This window comes from Thunnus thynnus, chromosome 17, assembly GCF_963924715.1.
Source record: "Thunnus thynnus chromosome 17, fThuThy2.1, whole genome shotgun sequence".
Lineage (NCBI taxonomy): Eukaryota > Metazoa > Chordata > Actinopteri > Scombriformes > Scombridae > Thunnus > Thunnus thynnus.
This window is the reverse complement of record NC_089533.1, coordinates 6,238,342-6,255,394: the sequence shown is the minus strand read 5'-3', so window position 1 is coordinate 6,255,394 and position 17,053 is coordinate 6,238,342. Positions and strand designations below refer to the sequence as shown.

The following is a 17,053-nucleotide window of genomic DNA, read 5'->3' as shown; positions in this document are numbered from 1 at the left end:
AAGATAATGCAACATAAACTTGACCTGGTCAAGGAGGGTGAATTGATTGACCAATCTACAGCTGTTTGATTTGACATTGCCAATAATTTGAAGTTGCTAACAAAGTTTAATGACAAAGACCCAGATACATTTTTTTGTATGTTTGAACGGCTGGCAGATTCTAGAAATCAGCCTGATCAGGACCTTAATGCTAAAGGGTGTTTTTACTGGTAAAGCCCAGGAGACAGATGCAGCTTTCACATCTGAAGACTGTAAAGATTGTGGTACAGTAAAATCAGCAGTCTGAAGGCCTATGAATTGGTTCCAGAGGCTTACAGACAATGTTTTCGGAACTGGAGAAAATCTGACAGGCAAACATGGAATTTGCTTAGTTGTGCAGTTCAGTCGCTGGTGTTCTGCATCCACTGTTGATTCATTTGAAGAACTGTGCAACTTTTGAACAATTTGTACCTATCTATATTGCCACATACATCAATGATATTAAGACAAACTCTTCAAATGATGCTGCTGTCCTTGCAAATAAATATATATTGACCCATAAACGTATCTTTGGTGATCAAAAACAGAACGACTTTGGTCCAAAAAACTATTGTTGACACTACTATACACTACTACACTAACTATTGTCTCAGTCAGGTTTGGGTTCAGTTTTTCTGAAATACAGACAACATACAGACTCTTATGTGAAAAATTATAGCATTTGTAATAACTGTCAACAAAAGGGGCGGTGGAAAAATGAATGTCTGTCTTTGAAGACAAAGAGAGGCTTCAATGTGTCACAAGTTAAGTCTGCTGCATTGACTGTGCCGATTGCCTCTACAAAAAGTAAATTGGTGTCTTCTTTTCAGATGCAAACTAAAACTGGGAGCAGCAGAGATTGCGGCAAATTAGGCACCATTCATTTCAGAGGGGGTTGTATCTCTACTGGGCAGTGGAGAAAAAATTGCTTTTAAAATACTGAGATTCAAATGCCTTGATTACTTTTTTACTTGAGTCAGTCTTGCCTTTTTCTCCACAATCAGGCACAGAAAGTTGTATTCCCGTTCAAGGAATGGGTTTAACCATTTTTATTCCTGTGCATAAGGTGTTTTTGTCCAGAATTGCCTGTCGAGGGAGTTGATGTCATCCTAGGCAATGATGTAGCCGGAGCACATATGGCCTGACATATCGATATCTGATGAGCAGCCAAGAGCGCCAACTGTGGCATCTGCTGTAAAGCATCAGATTTTTGATGTACCAGAGAAGACAGTATCTTCAGCTTGCACAGTAACAGGGTTCCACACAGAGCTGATGGAGGCGCAAAAATTGGATTCCTCTGAAACTGTTTGACTGTGTGGTACAAATGTCTGAGGTGGGGAAAGGGTCTCCAGTATATTTTATACAGGATGATCTGTTAATGAGGAAAATTTGGCTTGTGGGTTTGTGGAGCATGTGGTTTTGCCTGTTAAAGGTCCAGTGTGTAGAATTTGGTGGCATCTAATGGAACAGACTTGGCAGAAATGGAATATAATATTCATAAGTATGTTTTAATTAATATAATCACCTGAAAATAAGAATAGTTGTGTTTTTGTTACCATAGAATGAGCAATTTATATGTACATAAGGAGTGGGTCTTCCTCCGTGGAGCCCACCATGTTGCACCGCCATGTTTCTACAGTAGCCCAGAACGGACAAAGCAAAAACTGACTCTAGAGAAGGCCCTTCATGTTTTTTGCAAGTTTCACAGCCACCGTAGGTTCTCCTACATGCTTGGAAGGGGGAGGGGTATTCAGTTGGTTGCAATCTGCATCCTCACCGCTAGATCCCATTAAATCCCACATGCAGGTCCTTAAATATAGATGGTCTGTACTTCAAACTGCTCACGACAGTACAGCTGGTCATATGGGAGAAAAACTTATGATCATATTCTGTGGCATTTTTTTGGCCACGTTTAAAAAGAGACATTTTTGTATACATCGAGACCTGTCACATTTGCCAATTAACAGGAAAACCAAATCAAGTTATTACTCCTGCACTATTGCGACCCATTCCAGCAGTAAATCAGCCATTTGAACACCTCATAATTGAATATGTTGGTCTGTTGCCTCATTCAAAGTCTGGTTGTAACTACATGCTAACAGTGATGTGTCACTCAACTAAATATCCAGCTGCCAGATCAGTGGTTAAGGTTCTCAGTCAGTTCATCTCTGTGTTTGGGGTCCCCAAAGTAATTCAGAGTGATCAGGGCTCCAATTTTATACCTCAGCTATTTGAGCAGGTTCTTAAACAGCTCCAGATCAAACATAAGTCTTCAGTTTATCATCCTCAGAGTCAAGGTGCACTTGAGCGATTTCACCAGCATTTGAAGTCTTTGATTCACACTTATTGTACTGAGCTAAAAGCCTACTGGGAGGAGGGGCTGCCTTGGCTTTTATTGGCAGCCAGAGAGTCTGTACAAGAAAGCACCGGTTTCAGCCCCAGTGATCTTGTTTTCGGGCACACAGTGCGTGACCCTCAACCATTGTACAGGATCAATGGAAGTCCTCCAAACCTCAGCAAAATCTGCTAGACTATGTTAATGGGTTTAAACAGAGGCTTTATGAGGCAGGTGAATTGGCTAAAGAAAACTTGGCATTTGCTCAGAGAAAAATTAAACAACTGTATGACTGCAAGGTTGAACGACACAAATATGGCCCAGATGATCAGGTTCTGGTGCTGTTGCCGGTGGTTGAGTCACCTTTTCAAGATAAATTTTTTTTCCTTGCACTGTTTTGTGTCAGAGCTCAACTTCTTGGTTACTATGTAACAGCAAGGAAGAAAGTATTAAAAAGCCTTTATTGCTGTGGTTAAAGCATTAAAAGACCAATATGTTTCGACCACTGTACATCTTCGTCAGGGCTTTAAAACAGACAACATGGGCGTGACCTCTCCTATATAGTAGCAACAGCCAATGGGAGGCAATCACATGACCCAGAGAATAACATGACAGGTGAAATAAATTGAAAATAATGAAGAGATTACACAGATATATACATGTACATCTTAAATGGAAAATAGATATCTGTATATATGTTTTACATAGGCTGTGAGAAAAAAGGAGAGACTATACAGAAAAAAAAAAAATTCTAATTCATTAGGTCTCATGGGGTCATATTCATAAAGTTTCCCAGTACAATGAGTTGCTCCAAGTGACAAAATTCTAAGAAAATTACGACGTTTTATAAGAATTTCCCCGTACAGTGAAGACCAGATCCTGGTAATGATACAAGCTAATCACAAAGCATCTCAGCCCTTAAGAGAGCTCCTAAGGTGAAAAACTGTTAGGAGTAGGGAGGAGGACGTTTAAGAGGCTTAAGAGTTTCTTAAGCAGAAGAGAAAATGGCAGAAAGACAAAGAGGCAGGAGAAATATTCTCCAAACACTGACATTGAGTTCATGAAACGCTACAGATTAGATCATGCAGGGATGTTTGTGGTTGATCTCATTAGAGACACATTCACATCTCCCACCCAACACAGTGATCACAACACTCAGATATTTGGCAAGTGGAAAAATTTGCAATTTGCTGGCAGCTGGAAAAAAAAAGATTTACACGCCAACCAACGCTGCTTCTTATATAGACTGACCAGCAGTCATAGAAACTGATGAAAGCTGAGCCATTTTTCTCTGTTAATATCAAATAAATTAAGTACTAAAATTACCAGCATGGTAAATAAATGTAAGCAAATAAATATAACAACTATATATATATATAACAACTAAAGTATGGCTCAGAATTTATTCAACAGAGATGTTCATTACATGAAATAGTATTTATAATTACACCATGTCTTAATAGAGACTAAATTCTATGATTAGGCAAATCAATTTCATTCAATTTCATGCCCATTATCACTAAGAGTGCATTTTTCTTTTTCTTTTTTTTTTGGATCAACCAATCACATATTTTAAAAGAATGAGTCATACCTACAAACAGGGTCGACCACACCTCCTCACTAAGGTAAAAGTTTCTGTCCCTTCCTTGCTCAGAGTTGCTCTGAGAATTTTCCTAAATCACTCCTGAGGTACGACTCCTTGCTAGAAATTTTCATAGGCTAAGTTAAGAGCTCTTTGAGAGTATTCTCACAGTGTTCGTGAATACGGCCCCTGAATGTCATAATGAGTTTAGCAAGGTTAAGACATTGTTGTGCTTGCTGCTCCTCGTTAGGGGAACTATTCCTGCTTCAAGTTGATGCCAGTAAAGGTTTAAGTCTTATCATTTACACTATGCTGTGATAGAAAAAGAGGCTCTTACACTTGTTTGGGCCCTACAACATTTTGAGGTTTAAACATAGGTTTAATGTTTCACTTTTTACTCTTCTGTGTTTTCCAACTGTTCCTTACCTTATTATTTGTGCATGCTTATGGGATATGCTGTTACCATGTTATGTTATTTATGTTATTTTATTGTTCAGCACTTTGGTCAACTCTGGTTGTTTTTAAATGTGCTATTTAAATAAACTTGATTTGATGTTGGTTTTCCTTGTTGCATATACAGATCACAATCCACTGACATTTCTGCAATCACTGCAAAGCAGCTGATGAGATGGGCTCTACTTTTGCAGCCTTGTCATTTGGATATACATCAAAACAAAAGCACTGATAACCTGCTTTGTCTAAAAAAGAGCCTATATATTATACCAAATAATGGAAACTTTAACCCTGGGAACTGGTGATAATACTTCTGAAATACTTTGAATGTTTCATTACAGATCAAGTTATGACTTTACTATTTTTCAGACTACAGTGGAGTCCTGCTCGTATGGAGGGGGGTGTGACAGCCCTCTTCACTTCCTGTTTGGGCGGTTCTTCCCTTTTAGGGGTGAAGCAGGAAGTGCATCACTGATCATCACCTGTGCCTGCTGCTCCTCAGTTATATAAGCTGGTGATTCAGTCTCTCTCTCTCTCTCTCTCTCTTTCTCTGGCTGTGCGGTTTGTTGTTTGGGTTGAGGTTTTTCCTGTACACTCACTGTACACTCATTCAAATACTCGACACACTACTGACGTTACTGATTTACATACTTTAAATTGTCCTTGGTTAAGTTATATTTTGTTACATAAATCTTTAGTTAAAAGTCATATGTTGTCCTCCCTCTTATCATTTTGGTTATAACGTCAAACATTGGTGGAAGAAATATTTGGATCCTTTATTTAAGTAAAAATATTACTACAGCTATGTAAAAATACTTTACAAGAAAAAGTCCTGCATGAAAAATCCTACTTAAGTAAAAGTAAATGATAAGTATTATGAGCTTGATGTAGTTAAAGTATTGCAGTAAAAGTAGTGGTTTGCTCCCTCTGACTGATATATTATTATATATGACATCATTAGATTATTAATATTGAAGCATCAGTGTTAGAGCAGCATGTTACTGTTGTAGCTGCTGGAGGTGGAGCTAGTTTCAACTACTTTATATACAGTCAGCTAGGTTAGTCCAGTGGTTCCCAACCTAGGGGTCGTGCCCCTCCAAAGGGTCACCAGACAAATCTGAGGGGTCGTGAGATGATTAATGGGAGAGGAAAGAAGAAAAAACAAGGTTCTGATATACAAATCTGTTTCAGTTTTTGGGACTTTATCTCTAATCTTGTATTTTTGCTGAAATATTGGATCATTTGAACATTTATTGAAATGAAACCATGTGAGAAGTTTAGAGGGAAAAATCACTATTTGGTGGAGCTTCTAACAACTCATAGACGTCTGAAATGTGACCCTGACTACACACTGCTTTTTGTAAGACATCAAAAGCCAAAAAAGGGTTGGACACCACTGGTTTCATCTTTAACAATGTGTTGTATTTTAAAAGCTTGTTATATTATCCATTGTGTCAAATCTTCATCTGAAAAGTAACTAAAACTGTCAAATAAATGTAGTGGAGTAGAAAGTACAATATTTTCTTCTGAAATGTAGTAGCATAAAAAGTACAAATATCTTAAAATTGTACTTAAGTACAGTACTTGAGTAACTGTACAGTTACTTTCCGCCATTGACGTCACAACCTTCGCTCCGCTTGGTCCAAATGTAAGGTCACACGAGGACATAAAAGAAGACGAAGAAGACCATCATTTTTATGGGCTATTTATCTCCACGCTCCTATTGGCTGCTTCTCACCAACGACTCATCGAAACCTTCTGTCATTGGCTAGACTTTAACAGCGCTTTCCGAGCGGTAAACGAACTCGGGCTCGGGATTGGTGGATCCGTCTTTCTGTCAGTTGGATTTGTAAAAAACGGGCAGCTATATATGCGGGTCGCGGTAGGGCGCCGTCGGTCCGGCGTGTGTTGTTTACTGTGAGGTCGGAATATTAACCTGCCGCCCGGCTAAACGTGTCTGGTAAGTTTGTTTAATGTTATTTAGCTACATAAAACTGAACTATGAGCTTAGGAGGTGTCCATTTCCCCCTTAAGATAGCGTTTAACCGTTAGGAAATATGACAGCTCCCGGCTACGGCTATTCGCTGGTGTAGAAACTGTATGTAACACACTGCCTCTATGAATATCGGCGTCAGCTTTACCTTGCAGTGTTGACGGGAGTTATATCAAAGCTCTGCTCTGTTGTGGCTAAAAGGTTAAACTCACACAAGGTTTTATGATAGCATTTATCCGAGCAGGACGTGTAGCTATGCTAATATTCATCCTTATACGTTAGCTCACGTATAAAAAGTTTGAATTCGAAACCGGGTCCATTCCAGCAAGTAGACGACACTCTAATTTTGGTCTAACCGCCGCTTCCATTTGATTGAAAACATTTGCTTTAAATGTACTCGTAGTCAGTTTTTTTCTTTTATAACGAGCTATCTTTATCAGGAGAATTAGCATAGGTTATTAGATGTAGCTAACTTCACGCAAATTGACTGTAGACTAAGTCGTATTGAAGCGCTAACGCCAATAATTGATAAAAAAAAAATGGTGAAGATTGAAAACAAAAGCTTGACGAATTTGCCCCCAACCTATTCATAGTTGTGATATTTATTTATAAAGGCGGTTCCTCAATTTACATCATCGTTTCAGTTTTAAGGACAGTGATTTTTAAAAAATAAAACTAGGGCTTCAACTAACGATTATTTTCATTATCGATTAATCTGTCGATAATTTTTCTCCATTAATCGACTAGTTGTTTGGTCTATAAAATGTCAGAAAATGGAGAAGCAGGATTACATCCATAAAAGTTTTTTTTTTTTTTTGTCCACAACCCAAATATTTTTCAGTTTACAGCCATAGACACCAGAAAATATTCATACTTGTGAAGCTAGAATCAGATAATTTGGACTTTTTTTTTCTTCAAAATGACTCCAAATGATTAGTTGATTATCAAAATAGTTGGCTATTAATTTAACTATCACACTACAATTTGATTAATTCCTTGTATTCTTTATTTCAGAGTAAACTCCGTCCTAGATAATCAAAAAGTAAGTGAAGACTCAATTTTTAAGACCTATTGTGAAGTGTTTCATACTGTTATGATATCCCGCATGTCTTTTTTTTTCCGTTGTTGTTATTTACAGAGAAGGACAGACAAGGAGACAGAGAGAGAGAGAAAGGGGATGTTGACTTATCCCTCTGACTTGCTCCCTCAGATAGTTTGCCCAATGGATGAAGATGCTATTCCCCCAAACCCTTTCTATAGTGCACCCCCCCACAGTGAACCTCCACCACCTCTCCTCCCCCTTTCCTCCATCACTCCCAGGTATAGTTGTCCTGGCACCTTTTTGGTTTTCTTTTGCTCTTGGTGTATTTTCCCCTCCTTGCTTTTTGGCACAGATTTTTTTATTTTTTTTACTTTTATGTCTATTTTTATGTCTGACTGTCTGATGCGTTTAGGCTTGCAGATATTTTGGCCGATGCCGGTACAGATATTAGGATGTTTTATTTCATTGCAATAGCTTCAGGTGTCTAGTTTCATTAGGTGGAGTTGATTTAAATATACTGTCATTATGCATGGTGCAGATGTCTAAAAACACTTGGCTCCCGTCACCAGTTGAAATGAGCAATATAAACTATATCAACTGAAACGTAGAAAGCATGTAACTGTCATTTTTAAATACTGGTAACATGGTGTAAAAGCAAAATTGTGTAATGTTTTTAAATGGCTGTAGCTGCAACCATGACTCGGCGCCAAACCTTTGTAATAAATTCACGGCAAGTTCGACAGTAATTATCAGTTCACAGCTGACTCATAACCGGGGTGCAAAATTAACTTTTTTGTCCATGTGCCAAATGGCTAGTGAATGTTCAAATTTTACCAGCCACTTGCATATTTTACCAGCTTCATTGAGTTATCAAAAGTCTTATTTTATCATGTATATTCCTGATATGTTGCACTGATATACAGTATGTTGGCCATAGCTTAGATATTGGTTCCAGTACAAATGTATTTCTGAGCAGTTTCTTGCTGATAATGATTCAAGACTTGACGGCACTTTTTTTTTTTTCTCTCTCTCTTCACCGTATCTGAAACAAATATGCTGCTTGTGGGCTGAATTTTCTGATATTTGAAACATTCGCAGCTGTGTGAATGATGGAGTATCTGGCAGCAGAAGACGAGGTCGCATTCAAGGGATCAGAGCCCAAACTCCTAAAAAGCAGAGCGACACTGACAGCGGCGCAGCTCAGAAACCATCCAGACAGAATCCGTCCCCCACCAAGAGACAGAGACAGAGGGAGTGTGGGAACATGGTAGGAGTTTAACCTAATAATTTTTATTTAAATCATCTTGAATAATGAAATGAGTCACTGCTCATGCAGCGTCTCTGCATCTCTCTGACTTGTAGGTACAAGTGTCACAGTCCAAGCAGCCGAGAGTTGAAAGCACACACGAGAAACAGGTCAGTTTTTATCTTGCTCCGTTTGTCTTTCATCTCTCTTTTATAGTCTGTCTACACGTCCTTGCTTGTATTTTTCATGCAAGTAAGCTTTCAGCGTGTAATCTGTTTGTGCAGCAGCTGTACGGTAGGGCTGTGTATGCCAACACCGGAGACCTGTACAGTGAACGGGGTGCGAGGGTTAATTGAGTGATTTAATCCTCCTTCACGGTCTGCTGCATCTGACACAGACAAGCAATCGAGTGTCTTAATATGACCCACTAAAGCGTCGACCGCGGATTTTACTGCATGCATTTTATCTTTTATTGTTCCTTTTTCTTATCTTTGTCATGCAAAATTGTAGAAGTGAACCAGTACAAGTGTTTCAAAACATATAAGACTAAATGGGTAATCCTGTAAATTGGCAGATATTGAACTTCACTCATTGAAAATAAAAATGTTTTTAAAATCTTAATCCATTAGAAAAGTCCTATTTTTGCAAGAGGGGAATGAGTGAAATTGATAAAAATGGGAGCAGTTAAATATTCAGAAATATATATTAATCATGAATGTGTACTGCTTTCACTGAAATGTTAATGCTTTTTTTTTTTTTTTTTTGCAGGATGGATTTGATTTTAGTGCAGCAGAAGAGTGCCAAAATAAGTAAGTGTGCTATTTTTTTTTCTCGCTTAATTATTTAGGTTGATATAAAAATGTCTGTTTTAAACATTTTTAGTTATTTGGAAGAAGCTGCTTACACAAATGTAGTTTTTTTGCAAACTTGAGTTGTATTATTCTATAAGGTTTAAAAGCAGTTTTAATAATTTTGGAATAACAGTGAATAAAAATCTGTATTTAAAGTACAGTTGTTTTTGTGAGCAACCAGGTATGGTTTGCATATATTCCATATGACATGTAACAGCAAGCAAGGGGCACGTGGATGTCAACATTTCATAGTTTTTTTTGTGTTTTTATTTGAGATATTGACACTGTTTCTGCTTTATAATTTGTATTTACCTTAAAGGCTAATTTCTGTTTTCTGTTTTCATTATAGGCAAAAGGATCAGAAAACCCCAAGAAAGAAACCAAATGTCTTTGCTGCAGAAAATGTAGTTGAGCAGTTTGCTGACAATACAACACAGAATCTCGACGCTACTAAATCTGACATGGATACATGTAAGGAATTGGCTGTTGAACAAGCTGTTGAAAATGCATCTGCTACGAAAGGATGGGTGATCGGCCCGTTGTTTCAGTCATTAAAGTCGAAGATGGCCAGCTTCACAGAGATAGTTTTGACTCCAGTTAAGCTCTTCAGAGCTAATAGTCCTCCGCCGTCCATGGACCATCCACACAAACTCGATGAGTTTGAGCAACAGGCAGATGGGACATCTGACGTTGAAAGCTCAGAGCCAAGCAACATGTTTCTTCCAGAAGGACAATGTGAAAACGGGAATCAGGACGATAAAGTAAATCAAGAGAGTTCTTTGTGTCGAACGAGGCTCCGTGATGGAGGAAGCGAACAAAATGGCAAAAGTGTTGCTCTTGTACATTCTAGGAAATTAGCATTTGATGATGATAATTGTGCAATAACTCAGAATGAAAAAAACTCTGTGCCTTTGCAACACAGCCCCTTACCCTGCATTGTATCCGAGCAGGTTTCAGAACCTATCGGGTCCGTTATTAGGTCCTCTTTCCTGTTACAGCCCTCTGGCAATGTAAGTGCCTCGCATGAATCCAAGTTGTCAAGTGTTGTGGAGGAACAGAAAGGCAAACTGTCCGCCCAGGTTAAACCACTGCCTAGAAAACGCACAGGAAATAGATCTGAGTTAAAGAAACGTACCTGTAAGACTCTTAAATCTGAAGTCAGAAAGGAAGACCCAGAGGTCAGTGATGAGCAGCTTTCTCACGTTACTTCAGTCAGATCAAACAAAGCTGACACCAGTGATACTGATAAGATGTCATTATGTTCCTCAGACTGTTATGCTCAGCCAGATGCAGACTGGCTTCACCACGATGGTGCTGATGATACCGGGAAATTTTTAAGTGCCCGTTTGGTTCGACAAAGCCTCCGACAAAGCCTCCAGAGTAACTTTAATAATGATGCTAAAGAAGAAGCACTTAATCCCACTTTGGATACTCAGCACCTCGAATGTCAGCCTAACTCTGAAACGTATACAGCTGCAGGTCTTGGGAGAGCAAAGAGGGCGGTGAAACTGGACTGTCATTCCCAAGACTTGGTGAAGAGGAAAAGGTTGACAGCAAATACATGTACAGAGGATACAAAAAATCCAGAGTTATTAAATGTGGCTTTGGATGGTGGCATATTGAAAGGGCTAAGACCACTAAGAAAGGAAGTTGTGTCGACAGATAGCATCTTGGACGAGGAGGAAACGCTAAAGCCTGCTAGGAAAAGGCAGGCAGTTTCAACAAGGGCAAATAGGAAAAGCAAAGGTGGACAGGAAATGCTTGCTGCATTAAATGAAAAAGTGTTACTCATGCAGACTGAATGTGCCTCTGATGCTATGTCCGTTTGCTCGCTGGATAAAAGCAGCGAGAACAATCAGAAAGGCAGCAAGACGAAGCAAAGTGGTACGTGCAAAAGACTGAAGACGAGAACTGGTCTCGGTAAACCTGACGTAGACACTGATGACAGAATGGATGTGGAAACCACAGTAGGAATCGCTTCTGCAAAACAATCCGAGCAAGAGCAGTTTTCTGAAGTCTTTGACCATCTTTCCGATATAAAGCAGCTCCAGACATTAAGCAAGTGCAGGAATGTAAACAAGAAACCACGGAAAAAGAAATCACCTAACCAAGCAGCTACAAAATCAGACACTTCAGTTTCTACCTCATCAGAACTATCAACGGAGCTGCTAGAACTCAGGCCCGCAGATTTTAACGCCTCTCAGCATGTGGAAAGAGAAGAGAGCTGGACAACAGGGCTCAGCCAGCCGACCAAGAGACTCAGAACGGATTGTAGAAGTTCTGCTAAATTTTCTGTGTCGGGTAGGACTGAAGAGACAAAGCAATGTAGCGATAACCTTCATGCGCTAACCAAAGAGAGCCAGCCTAAAGAAGACACAGGTAAAATCTCAACGGACCCTGTGTATTTTGAAATGACACCTTTTGAAAGTGATCACCAACCTGTTTCTTCATCCTCCCAATCTGAGTTAAACTGTTTTGTGAAATTAAATAAATCTAAGAATGCCAAGGATGGAAAAGAAATGAGTACTTGTCCCGCTGGGCCTGAAGCTGGTAACCATAGCAGCATCAATGCCTCTAGGTTAAGGTCTAGTGCAAGAAGGGTTAACATTAAGCCAAGAAGGTCAGATAACCAAAGGAGAAAATGCAGGGTTTTGCATAGTAGAACACGTACAGGTGAAGATGTGACAAACTCGGTCACTATGGAGGATGCAGATCTCTCTACGACAGGTACACGATCATCAGAAAACCGCAGCTTTTCGAGGCGGTTGTTGCGCAGCTACTCGTGCCCAGAGATCCCCTCCTTCCGTCCCCACGACACGCCCTGGACGTCCTCTCTGCATTCACCGCAGCACAGCCGGATTCACACATCACACCACCAGCACCAGTCCAACCACACTCCTTTCGTCCCTCACGCCCACAAATCCCTGCACCGGGCTCGTCGACACACCGTCTGCAGCGTAGAAGTGGAGAGGGAGATCGCCCCTCTCTGCCTTCGTAAGGAGGTGTACCCTTCCAGGAGATCCGCCCCGTACGACGGCGTCGGCCAACACCTCTCTCCTAGTCTCGCACTTTCTCCCAGCACTTCTTTCTCAGCTCTTGCTTCCTGTTTCCTTTCAAGCCCCCTGGCTTTCCTCTCTAAGAAAATTGACGGCAGAGGAGCTGCTGCCAGCCCCGGCACTTCCACTCATATTTCCTCTCCCATCTCCACTTCTTCGGCGTCTCCATTGAGCTCCTCCTCATGGCACCATCCAGGATTCTTCCAAAGAACCGACTCCTCTGGTGCCACCCTGGACTCCAGTAGCAGGTGACACTTCTTCTTTTATACAATAATAAGATGTTCAAATGTGTCAGTGATGTGCTCATGTGAAGTTGTGGCTTGTTTGCAGCAGGAATTCATTGGAGTGTAAGATTGAGAGAAGACAACAGAGTGAGGAAGAGGATGACGGCGAGGACACGAGCTCTTCCAGTCAGGAGTTTGAAGATGTGGGGTTGAGAGAAGAAAAGGCTCTGTCTGATTCTGAAATTAAGGTAAACATTATTTTACATAAAAACATCTCGTACTGTAGGTGTAATAACACATTGTTGATGATCATTGTGTTTTTTTTCCGACTGTTTCTTAGACTAAAGAAGCAGTTTGAGGACTTGGCATTTCGTCGTGAGTTTATGTACATGTACACACAAAATATGCTGTCTGGACTTAAACTCAGTTGCCAGTCGGGCTGCAACGAATGATTATTTTCATTATCAATTAATCTGCTGATTATTCTCTCTGTTAATTGTTTAGTCTGAGTTTTCAGATAATAGTGTGAGATGTGCGTGATAATTTCTCACATCTCAAGGAGGCGTATTAAAACGTCCTACTTTGTCTTCAAATTTGAGAAGCTGGAACAGGAGAATTTTTAGCATTTCTGTTTTCAAAAATGATTAAAATGATTAGTCGATTATCAAAATAGTTGCCGATTGATTTTCTGTCAATCAATAAATCCATTAATTGATTAATTGTTGGAGCTCTAATTGTAAGTTTATTAGTTATACTTGGCTAAAGTAGTTTAATACAACGGCCTACAATAAATACCACCTGCTTTAATATTTTGTCCATCTCATTTATATTAGTGAGGGTGAATTAAACACTAGTAATTAAATATAAACTGTAGATTACTGAGACAAATCATATTCTAACATCTGATACTCCACAAAATATTTAATTACGACTGTTGAATCAGAACTGACATGTATCACCTTTTACAGCGTGTTCACACATGTGGATATAAAGCAGAACGTGCTCTCTGGCTTCTAAGGAATCTGTAGTTCTGTGTGTGTGTTGCGTTTAGTGTTTAATTTACACGCTCTGCTCTGACTGGACAATTTTTCCTGACATAGTTACCATATAATGAACCAACAAAGTGGGCGATTTGTTTCCACACGTAGTCGCACAGGAGACCAACTCCGTGCTTCCGTTTCCACAGGAACAAAAAGAACGAGCACGGTTGGTTCTCGTCTGTTTGTTGCTTTCACTGCTTCAGAGGACATTTGTATGAAGTGGAGCCTTTTTTCATCTTTCCTCTGTATTGTAGCTGGACGCTGAATCACTGTTGTTCAGCGGGGGGCGCTGGGCTGTAAAACCAGGTCTCATTCAAAGTCAATAACAGCCGTTGCTGCTCCAGCTTTTTAGTCCCTGTGCTTTTGTTGTCGATTTGTAAAACTACTGTAACTACAAAGAGCCTTTTTATATTCTGCAGGGTGAAGTCGTTGATACTTCAGCCTCTTGAAAAGTCAGATATATTTTTTTATTCCCAGATGGACGCAGGTTTCTATCACATGTTCTATAATATACATTGTTAGAACGGCTATTACATGACCTCAGTTTTGTTATTACTATGTCTTAATGTTTTTAATATGATTTACTTTTGCTAATCAACTTTTTCATCGTCTCAGGTGGTGCAAAAGCATGAAGAACGAGGAAAAGTGTCGTCTATTAGAATTCGGAAAACTTTACCCAAACCTCAGAACAACCTGACACCCATGGGCCTCCCCAAACCCATCAGGTATGACCTCTAGAAGCATGACGTTAAAGGTCCACTTGTTAGATTTTCTAAGGTTTCAACCATATTTCAAGGTCTTCATCAGCAACTGGAGGTGGCTCATATGAAGTGTAAAAACATCAATCGCATGATATTATTTATATATTTATTTCAACTCAGTGTTCCTACTATTTCTTTAAATCATTGAAGAACTAATGACATTTATTTATTCACTCGCTGCTTACAAACAGGTCTTAACTTTATTATTTCTGCCTCATTGTTAACATAAAAATCAACATGTCAACTTGGACTGCAACTAATTATCATTTTTATTATTGATTAATCTGTTGGTCATTTTCTCAATTAGTAGTTTGGTTTATAAAATGGCAAGTCAAGTCAACAACCCAAATATATTATTGTAGAGGACTAAAGAAAGCAGAAAATACTCACATTTGATGAGTTTGAACCAGAGAAAATTTTTCTTTCTAAAAAGGAAAAAAAAAACCTGATAAGCAAGATGACCAAATTCAGGCAGAAAGTGAGGATTATCAGTAGGATAGCTGGTACAGATAACTCTGTAAACTCTGGCAAGTAGGTAAGATAAACTCTCATAATTCCTTTGCTGCCACAGTAGTGAATAAAGTATTGGTATTCATTTAAAGTAATGAAACATTATTTGCCCAGATAGTGTTTATAAAACCAGTAGCACGTTCACAGGGAATCTTAAGCAATATATCTGTTAGTGTTACCCGTCTGGCTGATAACAGACTCAAGTTGTAAAATATGTGGAAGTTAATAAAGTCTTTATGAATGAAGCCTCTGATGTCTTTGAGCCAAACAAAGTAAACAAACTCCCGTGCTGATATAAGAAATACAAGTTCATGTTTGATCAGCAGAAGCAAACACAATATAACGATCTGATGAAAAATCAGATTATAGATAAGTCACTCTACTTCCTCTTGTTGGGTTAGTGTTTGAAATTATTATCACTACTGAGTCACACTCTGACCTACCACAGAAAGTGAATTTATGTCAGTGTCAGTACATGTATGTCATCTATTGAACACTGTGATCCATATACAGATTGATTGCAACTGTGTTGTTTTTTTTTCCCCCCCTTGTGTTTCACCACAGACTGAAAAAGAAGGAGTTTAGTTTGGAAGAAATTTACACCAATAAGAATTTCAGCAAACCCCCTGAAAGGTAAGATCAACATTAGACACACACACACACACACACACACACACACACACACACACACACACACACACATACACAGATAGACACAAGATATTTTGAAAACATTGAGTCACAAGTTTTTTTTAAGTACACAGTCGAACGTCATACATTTGCAGCTTCACCACCTTTTCCCTTTTAGACTTTGGATCAGTCAATATAGTCAGTTCTGTGTTTCTTAAATCTTAATAGAAGTCGGAGACATTTGTTACTTTAAAAATAAGTCAGATGTTTGATTACTTAAAAAAAAAACATGCACTAGTTTTTATGTCACAAACAAGACTAAAAGAAACTCTGCAGACACTTTAGCACTCACACAATGCTCATTACACACTAGAAAACATACACTGCATACATACTACTACACAGTACTTGTATACAGTATAAACTGGACTATATACTAATCTTTATATTCTTCTTCTTTGCTGTTAGTACACAACAAGTTTAAAATACTTGACTGTTGTGTTCAAACAGAAATGATACAATAAGTTGCACCTTCAGGACAAGAAACTGCAACTTTCTAAAGCAACTGTTGGTGAAACTTCACAAAGAGCAAAATGTTTTCCCTAAAAAGTTATTTTTTTGTTTTCTTACGTGTTGGTGAAGCTGTTTCACCTCAAACTGTTGCTGCTAGTAGAGAAAAAAAGCAAAGTTTGACCCGAGGAAAGTGCTGGTCATGCATCATTGGTAATAAATAACATCATAAACTTCCTACTACTCACTGAAGTCAGTCATTGATAGAAATTTGTCACTCGTGTTTCAGCCGTCTGGAGACCATATTCGAGGTGCCGCTCAGTCGCCGCAACGGTTCCGAGTCCCGGTTCGGCCAGAGGCGCGTCAAACGATTTCTGGAGTTCCTAGAAGTCGGCGAGGCCAGAAAACCAAAGAAGCCGCTTGTTGGCGTCGGAAAGGCGGGGATTTCAACGTCCAGGATGAGGCGAGGAGGCTTCCCTAAAGACGAACCGTCCCTTATCGTGCAGGATGTGGACTCGCTTCTCTGTGCCAAACTCGATCAGCTGAATTTGTGGCTGATACACGATCAGAAAGACAGTTGACATTTGCCTCTTGTATGGCGATTGTAAGGCAGCCATTAAAAAAAACAACAACAACAAAAAAACACTGCAACAGATCATGCTGTCTATACGACTATTTCTTTAGACCTTTTCTAACGTATTTCCAACATGAAGATTCACATATGAGCTCTTTTCAGGTCGACACAATCAGTATATAAATGTTGTGGTGACAAGTTATTAAGGAAGAATTACACTTTTTATTC

At 39.2% G+C, this 17,053-nt stretch overlaps 1 protein-coding gene across 3 annotated transcripts; it reads left to right on the top strand.

The window, feature by feature from the left end:
- Nucleotides 1–6,210: 6,210 nt before the first annotated feature.
- prr14 (proline rich 14) lies at nt 6,211–16,959 on the top strand. 3 transcript variants are annotated; one of them, XM_067571345.1, is made up of 11 exons: nt 6,211–6,348; nt 7,396–7,423; nt 7,592–7,701; nt 8,522–8,690; nt 8,786–8,839; nt 9,438–9,478; nt 9,870–12,824; nt 12,907–13,048; nt 14,456–14,565; nt 15,676–15,744; nt 16,541–16,959. In XM_067571345.1, the coding sequence occupies exons 3-11, from the start codon at nt 7,604–7,606 to the stop codon at nt 16,830–16,832; spliced, it is 3,930 nt and encodes a 1,309-aa protein (XP_067427446.1). In that variant the 5' UTR covers nt 6,211–6,348; nt 7,396–7,423; nt 7,592–7,603; the 3' UTR covers nt 16,833–16,959. The 3 variants fall into 3 exon arrangements, with proteins under 3 accessions (XP_067427446.1, XP_067427445.1, XP_067427444.1); XM_067571344.1 differs by having other exon boundaries at nt 7,520–7,701; nt 12,910–13,048; XM_067571343.1 differs by having other exon boundaries at nt 7,520–7,701.
- The last annotated feature ends 94 nt before the right edge of the window (nt 16,960–17,053 follow it).